Source organism: Argentina silus (assembly GCF_951799395.1).
Source record: "Argentina silus genome assembly, chromosome: 12".
NCBI classification, from domain to species: domain Eukaryota; kingdom Metazoa; phylum Chordata; class Actinopteri; order Argentiniformes; family Argentinidae; genus Argentina; species Argentina silus.
Genome location: NC_139666.1, coordinates 151,677 through 176,676, shown reverse-complemented (window position 1 = coordinate 176,676; position 25,000 = coordinate 151,677). Strand labels below are relative to the sequence as shown.

At 46.8% G+C, this 25,000-nt stretch overlaps 2 protein-coding genes across 2 annotated transcripts in view; both read right to left on the bottom strand.

Moving 5' to 3' along the window:
* The window catches only part of LOC310813152 (obscurin-like protein 1), a gene marked incomplete at its 5' end in the record, with an annotated part of 23,956 nt that extends 19,973 nt beyond the window's left edge, over positions 1-3,983 (bottom strand). The window contains 4 exons of the mRNA XM_083682014.1: positions 122-388; positions 1,094-1,369; positions 3,330-3,605; positions 3,860-3,983. Of these exons, the coding sequence (XP_083538140.1) occupies positions 122-388; positions 1,094-1,369; positions 3,330-3,605; positions 3,860-3,983 (943 nt within the window). The remainder of the gene's footprint in view (positions 1-121; positions 389-1,093; positions 1,370-3,329; positions 3,606-3,859) is intronic.
* Positions 3,984-4,809: 826 nt separating this feature from the next.
* Positions 4,810-25,000, bottom strand: part of LOC310813151 (obscurin-like protein 1) — a gene marked incomplete at both ends in the record, with an annotated part of 20,347 nt that continues 156 nt past the window's right edge. Inside the window, 19 exons of the mRNA XM_083682013.1 lie at positions 4,810-4,894; positions 5,234-5,534; positions 6,159-6,434; positions 6,974-7,213; positions 8,177-8,452; positions 9,742-10,017; positions 10,761-11,006; positions 11,536-11,811; positions 12,354-13,202; positions 14,653-15,039; positions 15,443-15,718; positions 16,056-16,301; positions 16,628-16,873; positions 17,148-17,423; positions 17,756-18,022; positions 18,295-18,606; positions 18,849-19,109; positions 19,226-19,495; positions 24,142-25,000. The exon at positions 24,142-25,000 is cut by the window's right edge and continues 156 nt beyond it. Of these exons, the coding sequence (XP_083538139.1) occupies positions 4,810-4,894; positions 5,234-5,534; positions 6,159-6,434; positions 6,974-7,213; positions 8,177-8,452; positions 9,742-10,017; positions 10,761-11,006; positions 11,536-11,811; positions 12,354-13,202; positions 14,653-15,039; positions 15,443-15,718; positions 16,056-16,301; positions 16,628-16,873; positions 17,148-17,423; positions 17,756-18,022; positions 18,295-18,606; positions 18,849-19,109; positions 19,226-19,495; positions 24,142-25,000 (6,225 nt within the window). The remainder of the gene's footprint in view (positions 4,895-5,233; positions 5,535-6,158; positions 6,435-6,973; positions 7,214-8,176; positions 8,453-9,741; positions 10,018-10,760; positions 11,007-11,535; positions 11,812-12,353; positions 13,203-14,652; positions 15,040-15,442; positions 15,719-16,055; positions 16,302-16,627; positions 16,874-17,147; positions 17,424-17,755; positions 18,023-18,294; positions 18,607-18,848; positions 19,110-19,225; positions 19,496-24,141) is intronic.

The window sequence follows — 25,000 nt, the reverse complement described above, 5'->3', positions numbered from 1 at the left end:
ACATTAAACATTAAACATGTACGTACGTATGTACATACTCTCCTCTGTCTATTCTATTCTATTCTACTCTATTCTTCTCTATTCTTCTCTAACAGCAGTTCTGCTGGTGTCACCCACCTACCTTTGACCATCACGGTGAAGAAGGCCTTGTCCGTGGTGACATCACAGACGTAGTCACCCCTGTCGGCCAGGCCCAGAGGGTTGATGGTGAGCATGTGGGACATCCCCTCGCTGGAGATGTGGATGTTGTCCCCGGTCAGGAGCCTCCCGTCCCTCAGCCAGCGGCCGTTGGCTCCCTCCTGGTTCACCTCAGCGCACAGGGTCACACTCTCACCCTCGCTGCCACACACAGTCTTCGCCTGCTTGTCCACAAACGTCACTGGAGGCTCTGAGGAGGTAGAGCAGGATGACAACAGGACAGGAGGGACGTCTGTGCTCTCTACTAGCAACCTGTGACACTTCCTAACAATACTTCCTGTCTGCACAAGAGGATATGTTAAAGGCTGTTAACAGCCGTTAAAGAAGCAGGATGGAAGTCTGTTGGAATCTGCCACCTCTGGCCACTGTGGTGAAATTCAGCTTGAAGTTTCAAACAGCGACATTCTCCCTAAAAATAATATTAAATCCTCCACAAATGTTCTTGCAGTGTCGGACATTAGCTGTTGTGTTTCTGCAAGTGCGTATGATTCGAAGACGCAGCCACCAGAGACAGAAAGACAACATGTTTGTAGGACCCTAACCCTGACCCTGACCCTAACCCTAACCCTAACCCTAACCTAATCCATTTAACAAAGCGCTTTTTCCGGACCAAAACAACGTTTGTAAATGTAATATTTCTTTCAAGGGATCTCATTCCCTGATTGCTAATTAAATATAGTCATTACAACCATTAGGAAGCTGTTAGAAAGCTTGAATGTTACATAAAAGAAGGGTTAAATAAAAGAAGGGTTAAATAAAAGAAGGTTAAATAAAAGAAGGTTAAATAAAAGAAGGGTTAAATAAAAGAAGGTTGAATATATAAATAAACTATCAGTGATTCTATCTAGGCCACCTGACCCTATAGCAGCACTGAGTATCAAGCTGTGATTGGTACCTAGTACGGTCACCACGGTGACCATCTGGTCATCGCCGGCGTCACAGGTGTACCGTCCTGAGTCTGAGGGGCGGAGCCTGGTTAGGACCAGCTTCCTGGTGGTGTCGTAGCTGTGGACGTGCGTCCGAGTGTCTGGCATCAGCGCCGTCCCGTTCCAGAGCCAGCGGACCACGCCAGACGGGCGGGACACCTCCACCTCCAGGATGAGGTCATCGCCCGCCGCCAGGCTGTGCTGCTCCGGGTTGCCAGAGTTACCCATGATGCTCACTGGAGGTTCTGAGGAGAGACGACAGGCATGTCAATCTGGATGTTCCTGATAAATGTATACAGTTAGGTTAGGGTTAGGGTTAGGGTTAGGGTTAGGGTTAGGGTTAGTATCATAGGGATACTAACCCTAACCCTAAATGTATACAGTTAGGTCCGGAAATATTTGGACAGTGACACAATTTTCATAATTTTGTAATGAAACAATGAAACAATCAAGATGCAATTGAAGTGCAGACTTTCAGCTTTAATCCAAGGGGTTGAACATAAATATTGTATGAAACGTTTAGGAATTGCAGCCATTTTTATACACAGTCCCCTATTTTCAGGGGCTCAAATGTAATTGGACAAATGAACATAATCATAAATAAAATGTTCATTTTTAATACTTTGTCGAGAATCCTTTGCAGGCAATGACTGCCTGAAGTCTGGAACCCATGGACATCACCAAATTCTGGGTTTTCACCTTTGTGATGCTTTGCCAGGCCTTTACTGCAGCTGTCTTCAGTTGTTGTTTGTTCATGGGTCTTTCTGCCTTTAGTTTTGTCTTCAGCAAGTGAAATGCATGCTCGATCAGGTTGAGATCAGGTGATTGACTTCCACCATTGCAGAATATCCCACTTCTTTGCCTTAAAAAACTCCTGGGTTGCTCTCACAGTATGTTTTGGGTCATTGTCCATCTGTACTGTGAAGCGCCGTCCAATCAACTTTGCTGAATTTGGCTGAATTCTGTTTTCTGTCACATCATCAATAAATACTAGTGACCCAGTGCCATTGGAAGCCATGCATGCCCATGCCATCACACTGCCTCCACCGTGTTTTATAGATGATGTGGTATGCTTACAGTTCAAAGCCTTCTCCATACTTTTTTCTTCCCATCATGCTGGTACAGGTTAATCTTATTTTCATCTGTCCAAAGAATGCTGTTCCAGAACTGGGCTGGCCTTTTTAGATGTTTTTTGGCAAAGTCTAATCTGGCCTTTCTATTCTTGAGGCTTATGAATGGTTTGCACCTTGTGGTGAACCTTCTGTATTTCCTCTTGTGAAGTCTTCTCTTTATGGTAGACTTGGATGATGTTATGCCTACCTCCTGGAGAGTGTTCTTCACTTGGCTAGATGTTGTGAAGGGGTTTTTCTTTACCATGTGAAGGATCCTGCGATCATCCACCACTGTTGTCTTCCGTGGACATTCAGGTCTTTTTGTGTTGCCGAGCTCACCAGTGCGTTCTTTTTCTCTCAGAATGTATCAAACTGTTGATTTGGCCACCCTTTAATGTTGCAATGTCTCTGATGGATTTGTTTTGTTTTTGCAGCGTAAGGATGGCCTGTTTCACTTGCACTGAGAGCTCCTTTTACCGCATGTTGTGTGTTCACAGCAACAGCTTCCAAATGCAAATGCCACACTTGATAAATAAATAACAAAGGAATAGCCCACACCTGTCCATGAAACTGCTTTTGAGTCAATTGTCCAATTACTTTTGGTCCCTTGAAAAAGAGGAGGCCACATATTAAAGAACTGTAATTCCTAAACTCTTCCTCCAGTTTGAATGTGAATACCCTCAAATTTAAGCTGACAGTCTGCACTTTAACTGTAACTTGAATATGTTTTGGTAAACAGCTAAAATAACAAAAATTGTGTCAGAGTCCAAATATATATGGACCTAACTGTATGTTCCTAAATTGTAAATTGCCTTTTTTCTTTGCCGATGGAAATTCCCCAACATAGTCTCCAATGGAATTCGTTCTGGGGGATCGTTTCTGCAGACCAAGGAAATACGGTCTGTGTGGTCAGATTATCTGCCTATACCAGCATAAGATACGTCACATATTCATTTGGAGACTGGGTTGAAATTCCCATGACATTCAAATGAATTTTTAACTGCCATGAGTAAATCCATAAAGTAAAGCAAAGTAATTGTCTCCTAAGCATCAACTTCTGTGCGTTAGAGAGTGGACCATGCAGACAGTGTACCATTAACAGTGATGCGGAACACCATCTTGTCGTCCTGAGCGTCGCAGCTGTACTCCCCAGAGTCACTGACCTCAGCGTTCAGTACCACCAATGAGCGGAAGGCTCCCTGCTCCTCACAGCGGTACCGCTCGCTGCCGTCGACCCGCTGGGCATCTTTGTACCAGCAGACGACGCCATTGGCCCTGGAGAGCTCACACACCAGCATGATGTCATCAGACACCAGGAAGTGCTTGTCTGTGTTGGCCCCGGTTTTACCCAGAATCCTCAGGGGCGACTCTGAGAGGAACACATCATGGTCATGACATCACTGGATATCCATCCACTTCTATTAGAAATTGGAGAATGGGCTCACACATGCTTGATACCATTCCTCATTACATTACATTACATTACCATGCCGTTTTCTACCTCCACAAGCCTCCCCTGATTCTATTCTACCATATATTCTACCCAACTCTACTCTATTCTATTCTATATTCTACTCAGTTCTACTCTACTCTATTTCTATTTCTATTCTAGTCTTCATGTACCTTTGACCTTGACCTGGAAGTCCATGACATCATCTTTGGCGTCACAGACATACATCCCAGCATCCTCCAGGGCGAGAGTGTGGATGGTCAGCTGACGTGAGACGCCGTCCTCTAGGACCGCCATGTTGCCGGACTCTTCCATCTCCTCTCCGTTCTTCTTCCAGCTGACCTCTGCATTCGGCCTGGACACCTCGCAGTCCAGAACCAGGGCCTCGCCTACGCACCTCTCCACACCGCTTGCCATCTTCCTGGGACGCACAAACCTCACCGGGGGCTCTGGGCACAGGGAACCAAACAGTCTGACTCTAAAAAGGTTCTTCATTTGTCCCCATAGGGGAACTCTTTCAAGAACCCTTTTTGATTAGATGTAGAACCCTTTTAGGTTAGATGTAGACCCCTTTTGCGTTCCACGTAGAACCCTTTTCACAGAAAGTTCTAAATGGGACCCAAAAGGGTTCTACATGGAACCCAAAAGGGCTTAACATGGAGCCCAAAAAGGTTCTTCAAAAGGTTCCCCTATGGGGACAAATGAAGAAACCTTTTAGAACCCTTTTTTTCTAAGAGTGTACAGATTATACCTTAGGGTTAGGGTTAGGGTTAAACCCTAAACCTAACCCTATTCTTCATCTGAAGGGTGTTTTGTGTGATGACATTATCATTTTGTACACTGTATAAGACAATAGATTCATTAGGCAGTTTATCATAAAATACTTCTCCATATGCATACAGTATTCATTCCAATGGTCAGCGCTATTTTACCTGCGATGTTGACAAAGAAGGTCATGGATTCATCCATCGTGTCACAGACGTATTCTGCGGTGTCTTTGACGGTGGTCTCAGGGATGATGAGTCTCCTGTAGACCCCGTCCACCTCCAGGAGCAGGTTCTGGTTCTCCTCCACTTCCAGCCCGTCTCGGTACCACCGGACCACAGCGTTGGGCCGTGAGATCTCACAGCTCAGAACCATCTGCTCCGATGCCTGCTGGCACAGCTCCATCTGGGACTGGCTGGGAGACACGATCCGAACAGGAGGCTCTGGAGGAGGAGAGAGAGGCGGCTTTGTACACAACAGTCCTCTACATCTGTGTAACAACAGTGTAATTGCTACAGTAATAACTTAGTATCAGCATGTTATTACAATGTTATTAGGTAATTGCACGGTATGGAGTTAAGTGATTTTGGATTATTCCAATTGCGTAATAACACAAACCATTGAACTCCATTACAGTAGTGACTGAGAGATCAAATGAAAACAGTCCCTGGCTGAGAGAGGCACATGAAGACTGTAGTAGTGATCCCTCATAGTGACACTCCTTGTCAAGGGTGTCAGGGAATATTGTAGGAAACCCAAGATGGCGCATCGAATACGCTGACAGATGTCTAGTTGTGTTGTTGTCCACACCTGTTATAGTGAGCTGGAAGAAGATGGAGTCATCAGCTGTGTCACAGACATACTCTCCAGAGTCCTCCACCCCGCTGGAGAGGATCTTCAGCCTCCTGTAAGGACCTTCCACCTTCAGCTTGATGTTCTCGCTCTCCTGCAGCTTCTGGCCGTCCTTAAACCAGGTCACGACCCCATTGGGCCGGGAGAGCTCGCAGCTCAGGATGGTCTCCTCTGGGACGTGGCGGTCCAGGTGCACATCCTCTTTAGGGTACACAACCATCACTGGGGGCTCTGAGAGAGAGGGGGGGGTAGACATAGTATTAATAGAATGGAATCGCCTGTCATATTAATTGAGTATTCCCATGGGTGTCTTTGGTTCCAGGTCTATTTCTAGGGGAGGAATCAGGTTGATAAACTCAATCACAGATGATGCTTTCATAAGCTTCAGCCAGGAGTTTTTTTCACTTGACCTGACCAGGTAAAACACCAGGCCTTGCTTATCAGATCAGACTTATCACTTTTGTTATGGTCTGGAAAACTCCTGGCCCTGGCTAGAGCACTACATTTGTATCACAGTGAAATTTAACAAGAAAGCATGACACATCTTAAAAGTGACAAATATGACAGCTTCTGTAGTACTTCATAACAAGGTGATGTTGTTATGTTATAATGCTAATCTGAATGCATGATGTCCTGTATGTCCTAGCTGCCCATGCTAACGGCATGTACGTTGTTAATGGGCTTCTCCCTGTAGGTCCATCTAGACTCCATGACTCATTACGTCGTAACCCTAACCATAACCCTAACCCTAACCCTAACCCTAACCATAACCATAACCATAACCCTAACCCTAACCATAACCCTAACCATAACCCTAACCCTAACCCTAACCCTAACTCTAACCTGACTCATTACCTCGTATGATAACCTTGAACATCAGAGCGCTGTCTCCAGCACGACACGTGTACGTCCCCGCGTCTGACAGCTGAGCTGATTGGATGATCAGAATCCTCTTGGTGTCATCTGATTGGACAGTGATGTTGTCCCCAGACTGCACCTCCACTCCGTCCTTGTACCACTGGACGTTGGCGTCGTCCCGGGAGACCTGGCAGGCCAGGGTCAGACGCTCCTGCTCCACCACACTCTTAAACAACTCCTCCTCTGGGAGGTCAGAGAAGGTCACGGGAGGAGCTGCAGGAAGAGAGGGTCAGAGGTCAGAGGTGAGGAGCCTAGAGAGGTTGTTCCTATGGAGACACTATCAGGTGCGAGGTCAGAGTTGGAGCAGGTTAAACATGCACTGATGGTGATGATCTGCACAGCTCTAGAAGTCTGTAACCACTGTGAAAGCAGAGGGAGAGGGTTAGTCAAAGCTGAGGTGGTGTTAGATCTGAGGGAGGAAATGAAGGCTCGTATCACACATGCTCCTCCAGTGGCCATGGCAGGTGTTCAGCCTTTCATGAAGGTATGGAGATGAGAGAGGAGATGTTCAGATGAGCGAGGAGATGGGTTGTGATGGCGGTGGCTGGTGGATGGACATGGAGACACCTTCTGTCTGGTTTTATTAGAGGAACATTCAAGTAGCTCCTAAAAGCAGAAGTGATGAGTAGAGCTGAGACCATGGATGTCCAAGACGGTTTCATCTGATGAGGAGATATGAAGCTGCAACATGGAGTTATTAGTTGCATGTCATGATGTCATGATGTCATGGTGGTTGAAGCTTGTCTGGTCACCTTTCACGTCCACATAGAACTCTCTGACATCATCATCCATGCTACAATTGTACACCCCGGAGCAAGTGGCTGATTGGATAACCAGTGTCCTCACGGTGCCCTCTGATTGGATGTCTAGCCCGCTCTGAGGGAGGAGTTTAGTCCCATCCTTGTACCAATGGACCTGGGCTGCTGGGTCTGAGAGCTCACATTGTAGTACAATGGGGCAGCCTGCTTCAACAGACTTGTTCCTCTCAGCTTCTGGAAGAGCTGAGAACCTCACTGGAGGAGCTACGGGTTCTTTAATCAATTTAAAGACAAATATTCAATGGCGATATCACACTAATATTCATCCTGTATATGACTGTATACTCATATCACACTTATATTAACATACAATCAATATGATGAATGCAATCTCAAGATGGATGACATTATGTAGCTATGAAGGGCTACAGGGGAGATGCAGGTGATGAGGTGTTCTCAGAGTTAAAGTTGTTGCTATAGAGATGTTTGTCAACACCATGGTTGCTATAGCAACAACACATAGGTACTTGGATGATGAAGCTATTAGTTGGACTGCTTTGAGAATAGCTGTCTTGTGTGTACCTCAAAGCCTTCCCAAGAGTAGCCTAGCATAGGTAACCTAGCATAGCTACCATCTAGTATCTATCAGCGGAGGCAGAAATTAGAGGATGAGCTCATTGTAATGCATGGAATGGAATAAGGAATGCATGGACTGCATTCCATGCATTCCAATGAGCCCATCATACAGTTCTTCTGTCAGCCTAGTAGTTTCCTCATGGACATTCAATCTGTGTGATAATTCTATATTCATGCTAGATTGTTAACTGATAGACTGTATATCTGCCTTTTCTGATCATGTGTTCCTTAAATATTAAGCATTTACACATTTCCTACAGTATAAATTAGTCACAGGCGAAAGAAGGGCAGCAGCTCCAAAACAAGCAAGGTTCATCTCCTCCTCAAGCTGTTCCCAGTAGCTGATCTCCTCCTCTAGCTGTTCCTAGTAGCTAACTCAATGTAATTACATGGTGAAGCTACTCTACTGTGAAAGCCTACAGCAGGCTCCTGTACTGTATGTTTACTGGATTCTATAATAACATGATTTGTTTGTTTAATACAAACTGACCAAGCATTAATCACATGACACAAGTCACATGACGTTAGTGATTTGGACAGAACTCAAAATACTCAGATCACCTGCAACATCCACCTTGAATGTTATGATGTCATCTCCCGCCCCACAGCCATACACCCCAGAGTGACAGGGCGCTGCTGATTGGATGATCACTGCTCTCAAAGTGCCCTCTGATTGGATGTCTAGCCCGCTCTGAGGGAGGAGCCTAGTCCCATCCTTGCACCAGTGGACCTGGGCTGCTGGGTCTGAGAGCTCACATTGTAGTACAATGGGGCAGCCTGCTTCAATGGACTTGTTCCTCTCAACTTCTGGAAGAGCTGAGAACCTCACAGGTGGAGCTACAGGTTTTATAAAAGATTTGGGAAACGCTTTAAACAACACGAAACACATTGATTTGGTCAAACACTGCAGTTCTACAGTATTTCTACAATGGAACACTACAAGACGCTGTGGTTACTGTTGGAATATATGTTCCAGTGTTTCAAGGATAAAGCCTCACAAGGCAATATACAGGATCTCCACATCAGCTGGATTTAAGGGTTGAATGTGGTTTAAAGAAGTGTTGGGGTGAGCAGGATGGTTACAGGACACAGGGCTGTTTGTATGGAGAAACATTCACACCTAGATGACTATTAGAACAAGTGGCAGGGTGGAGGAGAAGACTGTTAAACCAATCAGGTTGGAGGAGAAGACTGTTAAACCAATCAGGTTGGAGGAGAAGACGGTTAGACCAATCAGGGTGGAGCAGAAGACTGTTAAACCAATCAGGGTGGAGGGGAAGACTGTTAAACCAATCAGGTTGGAGGGGAAGACTGTTAAACCAATCAGGCAGGCTGTGTGGAGGAGAATCACCTTTAACTTCCACCTGGAAGGATATGACATCATCAGCAAGGCTACAGCTGTAGAGCCCAGAGTCAGACAGCTCAGCCGCTTGGACAACCAGCCTCCTCACTCTGGCCTCTGATTGGATATCAAGCCCAGTTTGAGGACATAGTTCCCTCCCATCTTTCCTCCAGCAGACTTGAGCCTCAGGGTCTGAGATCTCACACTGCAGCACTACAGGAGAGCCCATCTCTACCCACTGGTGTCCCTCCATCCATGGAGCAGGCAGGATCTTTGGTGGGGGGCAGTGGGAGGACAGGGGAGGGCTGGGGGAGGACAGGGGAGGGCCGTGGGGGGGTGGTGGTGACCCTGGAGAGGATGGTGGGTAATTAGATAAACTCACACTGTACTCATGTAGCTGTGTGTATATTCTAGAGAACACTCCACAGGAGGCAACCATGTCTAAAGCACCCTGAACAGAATCACTTATCCTTATCCTTATTTTATTCCAATTTAGTTAAAATGATAAGACATTTTAATAACAGTGGCTGCAGCAGTGAGGTAATAAGACTGAGGTAATGAGACTGAGGTAATGAGACTGAGGTAATGAGACTGAGGTAATGAGACTGAGGTAATAAGACTGAGGTAATAAGACTGAGGTAATGAGACTGAGGTAATAAGACTGAGGTAATAAGACTGAGGTAATAAGACTGAGGTAATAAGACTGAGGTAATGAGACTGAGGTAATAAGACTGAGGTAATAAGACTGAGGTAATGAGACTGAGGTAATGTAGCTGCAAGTCACCTTTAATGTCCACAGTGAACGTAACGACATCATCTGCTGTCCGGCACTCATAGGTCCCACTATGTGAAACATCAGCTGATTGGATGAACAGTGTCCTTGTGAGGCCATCAGATTGGATGTCTAGACCACTCTGAGGGAGGAGTTTAGTCCCATCCTTGTACCAGTGGACCTGGGCTGCTGGGTCTGAGAGCTCACATTGTAGTACAATGGGGCAGCCTGCTTCAACGGACTTGTTCCTCTCAGCTTCTGGAAGAGCTGAGAACCTCACTGGTGGAGCTACGGGTGTGAGTGATTGTAAAGGGACATTTGTCACAATGTAAATTTTCTGAAATGCTTTGAATTTAAAGATATATACAGTATGTAGGCTTACACACCAATTCAAAGGTTGTGAAGATAAGAAATACATGAGAGGGCTATCTTATACCAACAAAACACATGTAAACACACCAAACTCACAAAGAACAGAACAACACAAAGGCAAGATGGCAGACTCAGTAAGCACAGACATAAAGAGCAAAACCAAAGAGCAGAGAGTTCAAGAGTGAAGGGTTGAGAAATCTGAGTCTGTTTCAACACACACACACACACACACACACACACACACACACACACACACACACACACACACACACACACACACACACACACAGACACAGACACAGACACAGACACAGAACAACATGGATGACTGGATACAACCTGCAGACTACCAAGGTGGGCTCTCATAAGGCTTAAGGAGGTCAAAGGTCATGTGTTGAGCACAGTCATTTGTGCAGTGTAGGACACGTTAACAGCCGTTACAGGGTCAAGGACGTATCTACTAAAGTAAAGAGGACAACCGCATCTCCAGCTAGAGTTTGGCCCGACACACCAGAGCAGCAGAAGCAGCGACATGACTCAACATCAGCACCATCGTTAGTGGCCACAGCATCTGATTGGTTAATCTAGAGATTAGTGGCCACAGCATCTGATTGGTTAATCTAGAGGTTAGCGGCTACAGGTGGTGGGAGGAGCTTCACCTTGTACTTCCACAGAGAACCGGACGACATCATCCTCAGACTCACATCTGTACAGTCCAGAGTCAGACGACTCAGCTGATTGGACAGTTAGAGCTCTAATAGTGCCCTCTGATTGGATGTCTAGCCTGCTCTGAGGGAGGAGCTTAGTCCCATCCTTGTACCAGTGGACCTGGGCTGCTGGGTCTGAGAGCTCACATTGTAGTACAATGGGGCAGCCTGCTTCAATGGACTTGTTCCTCTCAGCTTCTGGAAGAGCTGAGAACCTCACAGGTGGAGCTACAGGATTCGATATGGAGAATATACTGGTTATTACAACATGTTATAAATACTGGTTATTACATCATGTTATAACAAACAGTAGTTGGTTATTACAACATGTTATAACTAACAGTAGCTGATCACCTGACATCAACACAAAACAATCTTTTGAGATACTACTGTAGACCTCCACCTGATATGGATGATAGATCAAATATGGAGGAACGCTTGATACTTGGAACTGCATGTAATAACTTCTGATATTACACTTTCACAAGCGTTTGTAAACCTATAATAACATAAACATGTAATAAACATGTAATAACATGCCACATCTAATTATGATGGTCAATGTTTGCTGATGACATGCCTGTAAATGTGTCGGTTATGCCAGGAGAGTTGGTGTCATCTCAAGACCTACCAGACTATTTTAGTAGCTCTCTTTCTTCGTAAACATATGGCTACTTATCTTCTTGGTAATTAGTAAAAACAGAGAAAACAAGTACTTTTGTTTCACCTTTGACCTCCACATGAAACTCTATGCCGTCATCTGTTGTCTTACAGCTGTACACCCCTGTATGAGACAGCTCTGCTGATTGGACAACCAATGTCCGTATGGAGCCTTGTGATTGGATGTCTAGTCCCTTCTGTTCACGTAGCTCTGTTCCATCTGCATACCATGTGACCTGAGCTTTAGGGTCAGAGATGTCACATCGCAGCACGATGGAGCAGCCAACCTGGACGGCCTTCTTCCTCTCCGCCTCACACGGTGTGGTGATCCTCACAGGCAGAGCTGAGGGTTGTGAAGCAGCATTAAGGGACAAACGCATCACATTTCACGGCTACAGCAGGAAGCCTGGCTCCAACAGCAGGAAGCCTGGCTCCAACAGCAGGAGAGCAAATCTCACTATGGAGATTAGTCATGCCAAGACTTATCAGGAGTTATATTAACAAGCAACGTGTCTGGCTACAGTCTGTCCCTGGAGATGTGGCCTACACAGGATCTCTACTATTAGTACCCCAGTGGCAGAACAGGGTAGTTAGGTTGGAGATATCTACGCATTCAAGTTAATGAGTCTTTCCATCTGGCATCTAAATTCATACGACAAACTGTTACGCTGAACCACCCAAGCTCAAAGAATCACATGGACTAATCAGTTCAGTATTCTTCTAGTACCTCTGTCTATCATGTCTATCATGTCTATTAGCTAAACTGAGTAAAAGGTAGAATGCAGAAATTGTCAAATGTCAAGGATTGCCAAAAGTAATCTCTTGATTTGACACCATGTCAACATTGTGCCATCAGTGTTGTTGTTTGATAACCATTTCAATCACCTTCAACATCCACCTTAAATGCAATGACATCATCATCCAACCGTGTGTCATATGCTCTCAATAGATAGAGCGCTTCTGATTGGGCAGTTTCTGTTACCATGGCGTTATAGAGCTCTTCTGATTGGACAGTTTCTGTCCTGGAGTTATAGAGCGCTTCTGATTGGACAGTTTCTGTCACCATGGAGTTATAGAGCTCTTCTAATTGGACAGTTTCTGTCACCATGGCGTTATAGAGCTCTTCTGATTGGACAGTTTCTGTCCTGGAGTTATAGAGCTCTTCTGATTGGACAGTTTTTGTCACCATGGAGTTATAGAGCTCTTCTGATTGGACAGTTGCCGTCCGCTTGGCATCATAGAGCTCTTCTGATTGGACAGTTTCTGTCCTGGAGTTATAGAGCTCTTGTGATAGGACAGTTGCTGTCTCTATAGTATTATAAAGCTCTTTTGGTCGGACAGTTGCTGTTTGCTCAGTGTTATAGAGCTGCTCTGATTGGACAGCTGCTGTCCGCTCAGAGTGGTAGAGCTCTTCTGATTGGACATTTGATGTTTGCTTGGTGTGGTAGAGTTCCTCTGATTGGACAGCTGTTGTCTCTATGTAGTCACAGCCCTCCTCTGATTGGACAGTTGGTGTCTCGATGTATTCACAGCCCTCCTCTGATTGGACAATTGGTTTCTGCCTGGAACATATGTCATATGGTTGAAGAGGTCCTCCGTCCGTGATTGGGCGGGGCTGGGCTGCTGGTCCTGAGCGCTCACAGCACCCTGGGCCGGACCAGGCCTCCTCTACGACTCCTCTATGGTTCTTGTCAGACTCTGGGTCAGGCATGGGCCGGGCCGGGCCAGGGGTAGCTATAGGCATTGTGGTGCACACAGAGAAAGGTGTTCAATGGCTGTTCTGTCTGTCCAAGTATCTAATGTCCTTCACAACACGCTCTGCACATCACTGACAGTTAGCATGGATGATTAAAGAGGACATCCATGGCAAAGACAAACACTTAAGAGGAGCGACCAGAAACGGTCTGGAGAGTAAACACTACAGCATACAGCGAACCCCTACCACACTGTCACACAACAACTCATACTTCCTGCTTAAACATTGTTACACTCACTCTCTCATCTGTCATAAGAGCTCATTGTCACGGCAACGGGGGGGAGACTGAGGGCAGCAAACGCAATGGAAGGTTCAGAGGACGGACGAGACACAAGATGGGCTTCAAGAATGGGAAGCGGCTTGTTAACAAGCACACCTGTTGTCGCTTGACTCTGTTAAGAATGATGAAGAATGAGGATGAGGATGTTATGGTACAAACGTCACATGGATGTTAGTAAAAAGGAGAGGTCAGCCACTCAAAGACCAACAACTACAGGTTTGGTTAGAAGCCAAAAACAGCAGGAGATGAGATGTCACAAGAGATGATGGAGTTCATACTAGAAAGCATTTTTTAAAATGACTTTTATATGATTTTTCTATGCCTGAAGAGAGAGAGGTGGCTGGCAGTAGAAGGCATCGCCATGGTTAGTGGCCAGGTATGGGACTGGGTTAAGATGGAGGTCGCTAGTACTGAAGTAGCGTCATATCACCTTTGGTCTCCACAGGGCACTGGCCAGACGCCCCTCTCTCACGGCCAGAGCCAGTCAGCTCGGCTGTTTGGACAAAGCCACAGAGAAAACAGTGAGCTGGGTGACAGCCTCAACCATGTACAAGCCTCTGAATAGAGGAGAGGGATGAGGGGAGGAGGGGAGGAGGGTGTGTGTGGGGCTGAGGCACCACCTGTGATCAGAGCATCAGACTGGGGGGCGAAGCCCAACCCCCCACCATCTGATTGGATGGGTTTCGGTTTTTTTCGGCCCTCTGATTGGCTGTTTAGGTATATCTGTCTTCCCTCTGATTGTCTGTTTGGGTAGATCTGTGTTCCCTCTGATTGGCTGTTTGGGTAGATCTGTGTTCCATCTGTGTACCAACAGGCTTGAACAATAGGGTCAGATATCTCAAACTGTCGTACGATTGGCCAGCCTGCTGCTGTGGGTGTAGTCTTCACAACCTCCGGAGCAACCGAGCGGGTTGGAGGTGGGGCTACAGGTGATCATGGGGGGAGGGGCATAATTCAGAGTGAATTATTCTGATTGGTTGTAAAATTGCTTGTTATAAGAGGCAACTCCAACAACAAAGCATCTAGCTCTTAAAGTGTTAGCTCTGAAAAACCCAAACATGTGTGAGAAGACAAATCCAAAAGCTACACAGAAAGAGAGTTAGTCTGAAACTACATTAACACCAAACATCTCACAAAAACAAAATCACCTTGGTTTCGTACGGTAATTAATGGGGCAACATCGTCCGCCGTGGCACAATAATAGGCGCCAGAGTTGGAGGGGTGTGTCGGGTCGACCACCAGCGTTCTACAGTCAGTTCTACAGGTGAGCTCAGATCCATCCTCCTGCTGAGGCACCTGGGATATGTAGTCTCTGGTCTCACTGTGTAGTTCACTGAGGTCTGAGAGTTCACAGGGCAGTTGACTGGGGCAGGAGTCCATGTGGAGCTCTGTGGGCCAGGTGTCACTGGATGGGTCTATGGGCCAGGTGTCACTGGGTGGGTCTATGGGCCAGGTGTCCCTGGGTGGGTCTGTGGGGCAGGTTGCTTCTATGGGGCAGTGTGCTTCTATGGGGCAGGGTGCCTCCACAACCTCCGCTGGAGGTGACAACGACGTCACTGGTGGAGCTAAAGATGATGACCCATGTTATAATTCTGGACTTTACAGCAGATAACTAGAACTACAGGGAGGTGAAGGAGCTTAAGGTGCAGCTTCCCCCAACTGACTCATCTGTAAGTTCTCAGACCAGTTTCAAAGTAAAGGGGCAAACCAATTAATTCAAACAGTAAACCCAAAAAACGACATGTAGTTCCATATTGAATGTAATGAAAGGGTAGAGTGTTTTAAAGCAAGTCTTCCAGTAATGTCAGAAGCAGTAAGTCCACACAAACACCACTTACAGATGGACAACACAGATAGCCACAAATGTTAGTCGCGTCTCCACAAAAACAGGGTTACTTTACTCTGGAAGACATTTCTAACCAAAAAGCCGCAAATCACCTTGGACCTCCACAGTGAAGTGGACCGAGTCGTCACTGGTCTCACAGCTGTACCGCCCGGCGTGAGAGAGCTCTGCTGATTGGACCACAAGCCTCCGCACGCCACCGTCAGTCTGAATGTCCAATCCCGTGTGTGGAAGGACCTTCTCCCCATCCTTCCACCACCACACCTGGGCCGTGGGGTCTGTGACCTCACACTGCAGTTCAAAATGGCCGCCGGCCTCGAGGGACTTGGTCCTCTCAATGTCAAAGAGCGCTGAGAACATCACCGGTGCAGCTAGCAGTAAGGATGCATGACAGACTTAGAGTGATGTGGAGGATGTGGGAAAGTACACCTTGTCTAAACTGTTCTGTGAAAAACTAATTATTTCAAAGGTGAAGTGACAATATCTTACATTTGTAAAAAAAAAAAATCAATGGCGCACACGGTGCAAAGACCTGTACGATTATGTAAAGGTTGAAAATGTAAACACTTCAGTGAACTTGACACAACTCACAGAGGAGCACAGAGGAGCACAGGGGAGGCAGGAGTCGTTAGTTGCGTTCAGAAGAAGACATACTGTTGGGGTTAAACATTCTAAACCACAGAGCAAAGGTAGAAAAGGTAAAGTCACCTTTGACCTCCACATGAAACTCCATGGTATCATCCACTGTGGCACAACTGTACAGGCCAGAGTCAGACAGCTCCCCTGATTGGACAACCAAGGTCCTGACGCTGCTCTCTGATTGGATGCTTAGTCCAGGGTTTGCTAAGAGCTTAGTCCCATCCTTGTACCAGTGGACCTGGGCTGCTGGGTCTGAGAGCTCACATTGTAGTACAATGGGGCAGCCTGCTTCAATGGACTTGTTCCTCTCAGCTTCTGGAAGAGCTGAGAACCTCACAGGTGGAGCTACAGGATACGTTCAAGTCTTACATTATGGTAATAGGTACTACAGTATGGGTTTGCTAAGATACATCATGATTTCATAAGAAAATGTACATCAGATTCATCACAGTCTAAATGCAATTGTATGAATGAGAATATCAGCAGTCAAACAGGTTTAGTATTGTATCACAATAGAAGACCAGGGCTGGTTATACAGCTGGTAGTTCACAGCAGCAAGAGGAGGAGCATCAGACCAGAGTTAGTAGCCTGGCTAAGAGGGAGAAGCTGGTTAATGTTTTATAAACAAAACGTTCAGTCACCTTTGACCTCCACATTGAACCGGATGCCATCACCCTTAGTCTTGCAGCTGTACACCCCAGAGTGGAGCAACTCTGCCGATTGGACAGCCAGAACTCTCATAGTGCCCTCTGATTGGATGTCTAGTCCGTTCTGAGGGAGGAGCTTAGTCCCATCCTTGTACCAGTGGACCTGGGCTGCTGGGTCTGAGAGCTCACATTGTAGTACAATGGGGCAGCCTGCTTCAACGGACTTGTTCCTCTCAGCTTCTGGAAGAGCTGAGAACCTCACTGGTGGAGCTACGGGTGTTTAGATATGATGATGTTGTTACGTCTGTGTAGGGGTTGTTGTTGTTACAGTATGTAAGCGTTCTAATAAAGAGTATAAGGTAAACACAATCACACCAGAAGGTCACAAAGTCAGAAGGTCAGAAGGTCAGAAGGTCAGAATGTCAGAAGGTCAGAAGGTCAGAAGGTCAGAAGGTCAACAGGAAGTGGCTAGTAACCTGGCCAGATGAAATGGGTTAACAGGTGAACTACTCACCCTCCACCTCCACATTGAACCTGATGACATCATCGATGGCATCACAGCAGTACACTCCGGAGTGAGAGAATTCTGCCGATTGGATGACGATCCTCCTCATGGTGCCCTCTGATTGGATGTGTAGCCCCTCAACGGTGTGTAGCTCTGCCCCGTTCTTGTACCAGTGGACGGGGTGCACGGGGTCGGACAGCTCGCAGTAAAGCACGATGGGGTTCCCCACCTCCACAAACTTGTTCCGGTCCATCTCAGACAGAGACGAGAACTTCACCAGAGGAGCTGTGGAGGAGAACCAACAACCATCAGCACTCTGCTCCGGACCACTCTGGTCCTGACCACTCTGCTCCGGACCACTCTGGTCCTGACCACTCTGCTATTCAGGACCTAGATCTGCTGACTATTTCCTGAGCAGAAGTAGAATGATCTAACTTAGTGAGAATAAAATACCATGGAATGGAGTTTTATGGTATTTTGAAGGGGTTCCTACAACCAGTAATTATGTGTAATACACAGTTTCACCTCTCTGAAGTATGAAAGTAAATACTGCCTAACCACAGCAAAGCAAGGCATTTGTTTCTAATAAAAGAAAAACACAGTAATCCATACGGTACCTTGGATGTACAGCGCAGCAGAGTCTCGTATTCCGTAGGCGATGAAGGTGATCTCAGCGGCGTTCTCCGTGGCACGCACCCCTCGTATCCGTAGCGATTGGTGCGTCCGTGAGCGGCGCATGGTGTAGCGTTCATCCTCCTGCAGCTGCGTGCCATTCAGGAACCAGGTGCCGATAACAGAGGCGGAGAGGTCGATGGAGAAGCCAGCGTCCTGCCCCTCTGGGACCAGCGCGTCCTGCAGCGGAGCCTGGATCCTCGTCACAGGGACTGAGGAGATGAACATGTTACATACATGTTGAATAGTTCTAATATACAGGTTAGTCCTGACCCTCTGGGACTAACCAGGCCTCTGAGACTTAAGAGATTGATTTTATGAAGTTGATTTCCCTAAAATACTGTACTTCACTCCTTCCTTCCTTCCTTCCTTCCTTCCTTCCTTCTTTCTTCCTTCCCACCCTCCTTTCTTTCTTTCTTTCTTTCTTCCTACCCTGTTCCTTCCTTCCCTCCTTCCCTCCATCCCTCCATCCCTGCTTCCTTACCCAGGTGAACAGTTTTGGGGAACTCCACATTGCTGCTCCTGCCGTACTTGTTGACGCTGCAGATCCTGAAGTGGTAGTCTGCCTCGCAGGGCACACTGTCCCCCAGGATCTCCACGGCTGTGGCAGAGTCCGTGGTCAGGCACTGCAGCCACTCCTGGGACCCTGTCCCCACCTCCTGCCGCTCCAGGACGTACCCTGAGGGGGGGTTCTTGCGTGTGTCCTGAGGCGGCACCCAGGAGAGCAGCGCAGCGTTGGCCCGCTCTGTGTTGATCTGCACCGCCACGGGGGGGCTGGGGGGGCTGTGTCTGGCAGCTGGAGGAGGGGGGGGGGGCAGAGACACAAGGATTGTTATTATTTATGTATGGACATATTACTACTAGATTATTGTAGATGATAATGGAAAGGCTGTGATGTTGGATTGTATCACTAGGCTATCTTGGCCAGATCGTTGTTGTAAAAGAGCCTGATGGACCTGGATAAACCCTCTGACCTTTGACCCTGAGCTGGGAGGACGTCTCCTACCTTTGACCCTCAGCTGGGAGGACAGCTCCTACCTTTGACCCTGAGCTGGGAGGATGTCTTGGACCTCCCGACGAAGAAGGTGACGAGGCCGGAGTCCTGTGGCGTAGTGTTGACGAACACCAGGATGTGAGTTTTACCGAAGGACTTGAGGATGGTCTGGTGCGTCTCTCTCAGCTCTGTGCCGTCTTTGTACCAGTGGATGTCCATCTCCTCCTCCTCCACCTCCACGCAGAATGCAGCGTTCTCCCCCTCCAGCACATCCACCTTGCGGGGCAACTTCCTCATGATGGTGCCTGCAGGGGACCGAGTAGATTTATTATATTGTATTGTTGATTTATTGACTGTTGTTGAACGAGGAGCCTTCACCTTTAACCTTTAACCCTCCAGCCTCTCTGCTGTGTTAGATCACCTTTAACCGCCACCTCAGCGATGCTCCGCCCCCCGTCAGCCATCTCACAGAGGTAGATGCCGTCGTCGTCAACGCCGATGTCCCTGATGGTGAGGCGGCGTTTGGTGCCCCACTCCTCCATGCCGTACTTGGCGCCGGGCTGCAGGCGGCGGTCCTCCAGGTACCAGGTGATGGGGACCGAGTCCTCGGGGACCTCACACTCCAGCACTGCCAGGTCTCGTTCCCACACCTCCAGGTCCATCAGAGGCTGCTTGAACCTCACCGGAGGCTCTGTGCGGGTGGGGGGGGGGCAGATTACATTAGGTTGGGCTTGATTACATTAGATTAGATCTGATTAGATTAGGCTACATTACATTACGTTCGATTAGATTTAATTAGGCTACATTACATTAGATTAGGTTAGGCTAGATTACATTAGATTAGATTAGATTAGGTTAGGCTAGATTACATTAGATTAGATTAGATTAGGTTACGCTACATTACATTAGATTAGATTAGATTAGATTAGATTAGATTAGGTTAGGCTAGATTGCATTACATTAGATTAGATTAGATTAGATTAGGTTAGGCTACATTAGATTAGATTAGATTAGATTAGATTAGATTAGATTAGGTTAGATTAGATTAGATTAGATTAGATTAGATTAGATTAGATTAGATTAGATTAGATTAGATTAGGTTAGGTTAGGGTAGATTAGGTTAGATTAGATTAGATTAGATTAGATTAGATTAGATTAGATTAGATTAGATTAGTTTAGGCTACATTACATTAGATTAGATTAGATTAGATTACATTAGATTAGGTTAGATTAGGTTAGGCTACATTAGATTATATTATATTATATTAGATTAGATTAGATTAGATTAGATTAGATTAGGTTAGGCTAGATTAGATTAGATTAGGTTAGATTAGATTAGGTTAGATTACATTAGATTAGATTAGGTTAGATTAGATTAGATTAGATTAGATTAGATTAGATTAGATTAGATTAGATTAGATTAGATTAGATTAGATTAGGTTAGGCTAGATTAGATTAGGTTAGATTAGATTAGATTAGGTTAGATTACATTAGATTAGATTAGGTTAGATTAGATTAGGTTAGATTAGGTTAGGCTAGATTACAATGTTTATGTTAGAGATCAGATGTGTGTGATGTGTGTTCATTGTGTAATTAATTGCAAGACGGTTTTTATTCTGAATGTTTAAATTCATCTCTTCCTTTGGTGGGTAAAGATGAACCTAAAACATTCAACTCATACAAAGGTCCTGTTGTAGAAGGTAGAAGCAGAACGTACAGCCACCCTGCTTCAGCTGTACATGTCAGTAGTAGTTCATCCTAGGACTGGCTACTGTAACACATGATCATCCATGTTCTAGACCAGGAGTAACTGTAGCTACCGCCTGCTCCATACATACACACACACACACACACACACCTCTGCTCGATTAAGCACTCGCCATGTGAAACTCTAAAAATAAACGACAACTGTTTTTGATCTCCGTCCTCGGTCTGAAACTATGTTATGATCTGTAAATTGAAATATATTTCATAGTAAATGCCAGTGAAACAAACAAGTTAAGCAGAAGGGTTAGGGTTAGGGTTAGGGTTAGGGTTAGGGTTAGGGTTAGCTAACCCTAACCCTAAATGCCAGTGAAACAAACAAGTTAAGCAGAAGCCCCTGATCCGCGTGGGGCTGGGTTGGGTGAGGTATGGATTGATTTCTATAGTTTATTAACACACTGGGGCGCCAAAATGAGACCCTCAGATTGAACCAGAGAGTTAACTAGAGAATCTCCATGGATCTGGAGCCTCCTGTATTCAGCTGACTACATACTTACATTCTACATACTTCCATACTACATACTTATATACTTACATAGTACATACTTACATACTACATACTACATACTTACATACTACATACTTATATACTTACATACTACATACTTACATACTACATACTTACATTCTTACATACTACATACTTATATACTACATAATTACATACTACATACTTATATAGTACATAGTTATATATTACATACTTATATAGTACATAGTTATATATTACATACTTATAGACTACATAATTACATACTACATACTTATACAGTGCCTTCAGAAAGTATTTAGACCCTTTAACTTTTTCCACATGTTGGTGTGTTATAGACTCAATTTATAATGTATTAAATTAAAAGAATTTGCCATCAATCCACACACAATACCCCAGAATTAAAAAGCAAAAACTGATTTTTAGAAATTTCAGTAAATGTATTAAAATTGAAATACAGAAATACCTCATGTACAGAAGTATTCAGACCCTTTGCTATGACACTTAAAATTAGCTAAAATGCAAAAATGTCATCAACAAATCACTCAATAAGTTGAATTGAGTCCATCTTAATGCAAGGATAATAGTTCATGTCATTTTGGAATTAATATCTTTGTTTTTATAGGGTCTCTGATTTGGAATGTGTAATTGATTCCTATGCAAATATTGATAGAAAAAGTGAAGGGGTCTGAATACTTTCCGAAGGCACTGTATACTACATACTTACATACTTATATACTACATACTTACATACTACATACTTATATACTACATATACTACATACTTATATACTACATATACTACATACTTATATACTACATATACTACATATACTACATACTTATATACTACATATACTACATATACTACATACTTATATACTACATACTTACATACTACATACTTATATACTACGTACTACATACTTATATACTACATACTTATATACTACATACTTACATACTACATACTTATATACTACATACTTACATACTACATACTTACATACTACATACTTATATACTACATACTTACATACTACATACTTACATACTACATACTTACATACTACATACTTATATACTACATATACTACATATACTTTAGCTGACTAGATACTTGTCCTGATGTCCTCTTATCCCCAAATGAGTTGACGAGGCTGATAATGATGATGATGATGATGATGATGATGATGATGATGATGATGATGATGTTGATGATGATGATGGTGATGATATAACGTCATTATGATACAATGATGAGATAACACATACCAGGAGATCTAAACCCTCCGTTCAGACCTGTTCTATTCTGAGCCTCCAGGGTGGGAAGACGTCAGCATGGACAATCAAACCTCACGTCTTCTATTCTGCTACCCTGATCTAGCTCTCCAGCCCAATGTTGCCATATCCTGTCTGCCTATCCAGTTCTAGCTCTCCAGCTTTGATAAAATGTTGCCATATTTCCGTCTGTCCTGTTCTAGTTTCTAGGGCCTGGCCTGGGGAGGCCTGGCCTGGGGAGGGACAGACACGGCCTGGCCTGGGGAGTGACAGACACGACCTGGGGAGGGACAGACATGGCCTGGGGAGGGACAGACACAGCCTGGCCTGGGGAGGGACAGACACAGCCTGGGGGGGGGACAGACACGGCCTGGGGAGGGACAGACACAGCCTGGCCTGGGGAGGGACAGACACAGCCTGGGGGGGGGACAGACACAGCCTGGGGAGGGACAGACACAGCCTGGCCTGGGGAGGGACAGACACAGCCTGGGGGGGGGACAGACACGGCCTGGGGAGGGACAGACACGGCCTGGGGAGGTACAGACACGGCCTGGGGGGGGACAGACACGGCCTGGCCTGGGGAGGGACAGACACGGCCTGGCCTGGGGAGGTACAGACACAGCCTGGGGAGGTACAAACACGGCCTGGCCTGGGGAGGGACAGACACGGCCTGGGGGGGGACAGACACGGCCTGGGGAGGGACAGACACGGCTTGGGGAGTGTCACACACGGCTTGGGGGGGGGACAGACACGGCCTAGGGGGGTACAGACACGGCCTGGGGGGGGGACAGACACGGCCTGGGGGGGGGACAGACATGGCCTGGGGAGGTACAGACACAGCCTGGGGGGGGGACAGACACGGCCTGGGGAGGGACAGACACAGCCTGGGGGGGGACAGACACGGCCTGGGGAGGGACAGACACAGCCTGGGGGGGGAGGTACTCTCACACTCAGGCTCCAGTTTCACATAATGAAGACGTATCAGGAATCCTGGAGCGGATCGGAGGGGTGAGTTTCTTTGACGTGGCAGGGCAGCTATTTGGCTCACGATCACACTGAACCCGTGGCAGGCAGCTAATTGGCTTGTTAGCGTGTTGAGCTAGCTATGCTGATTAGACGTTAAAGGGCTTGTGTGTGGCATGGAGATGAGGCCTTAGTGATCAGGCAGATAGAGAATGAAGTGATAGAATCTGAAACAATGATGTTGTCTTAATTAGATCACAGGCCTTTCCAGAGCTTTAAGGGCAGATAACTTATTGTAACATGAGAGAGGAAGCACTGAGGAAGCACTGAGCAGGGCGGGATCTGGAGGCCTCGGGTGGGGTGAGGCCACTAATGGAGGCCAGAGCTGGAGGTCTAATGGAGGCCAGACCTGGAGGTCTAATGGAGGCCAGAGCTGGAAGTCTAATGGAGGCCAGACCTGGAGGTCTAATGGAGGCCAGAGCTGGAGGTCTAATGGAGGCCAGAGCTGGAGGTCTAATGGAGGCCAGACCTGGAGGTCTAATGGAGGCCAGAGCTGGAGGTCTAATGGAGGCCAGACCTGGAGGTCTAATGGAGGCCAGAGCTGGAGGTCTAATGGAGGCCAGACCTGGAGGTCTAATGGAGGCCAGACCTGGAGGTCTAATGGAGGCACTTTGGCACTAGAGACCATCAGGCCATCAGGTCCAGCCAATGAGCACACACTATATTATAAACAAAGCTTTTAGACAGCAAACTATCTAACTATGACTTTAAAACCATCTAACTATGACTTTAAAATCATAGACTGTTGTTAACAGGTCCAGACCTGTCCGCCTCCTTACCTTTGACAGACAGGTGGACGGCGCTGAGCGTCTGCCCTGCCGTGTTGGAGGCAGCACAGACGTAGACGCCGTTGTCCTGCTGCTTACAGTAGAGCACCTTCAGGGTGAAGTAGCCCTCCCTGTCCTCATACAGCAGGTAGCGCCTCCCTGACAGGACCAGACGCCCGTCCTTCCTCCAGATGATCTCTGGTTTGGGTTTCCCCGTCACAAAGCAGCGGAACTTGGCGTGCTTCCCCTCCGTTACGGCGAACATCTTGACCTTGGCGGCGCTGGTGACCGGGTCGTCCTTGAGCCGCGTGGCCACCTGCCGGCCGGGCCGCTGCTTGCCCGTGTGGTTCTTCCAGGGTCCGTTGGTGTAGCCATTGCGGTTCCCCTCGTCATCGTGGCCCGGCCCGGCGTCCACCAGCAGCACCGCCCCCGCCAGCCCCTCCCCAAACTCGTTGCGGGCCTTGCAGGTGTACACGCCCCCATCCGGCGCCCGGGTCTTGAAGATCTTCAGCTGGAACCAGCCGCCGTCCTGGTAACCCACGCTGAAGTGCGTGCTCTCAAAGATCTCGTGGAGTTTGCGTCCGTCCTTCTCCCAGACGACCTCGGGGCGGGGCTTCCCCCACAGCTTGCAGGAGAAGACGGCGTCATCGCCTCGGCCGACCCGGGTGGAGAGGGGCTTGATCAGGAAGCGAGGCTTGTTCTCCTCCCTCACCTCCATCTCCTGCGCCTCCCCCTCCACCGTCAGCGTGGCCGCTGCGTACGTCTCCCCGATGCCGTTCTTGGCCTTGCAGATATACTGGCCACTGTCCTCCATGGTCACCGTGGCGATGATGAGATTGTAGACGTTCCCGTCCTGGAAGAAGCGGTAGCG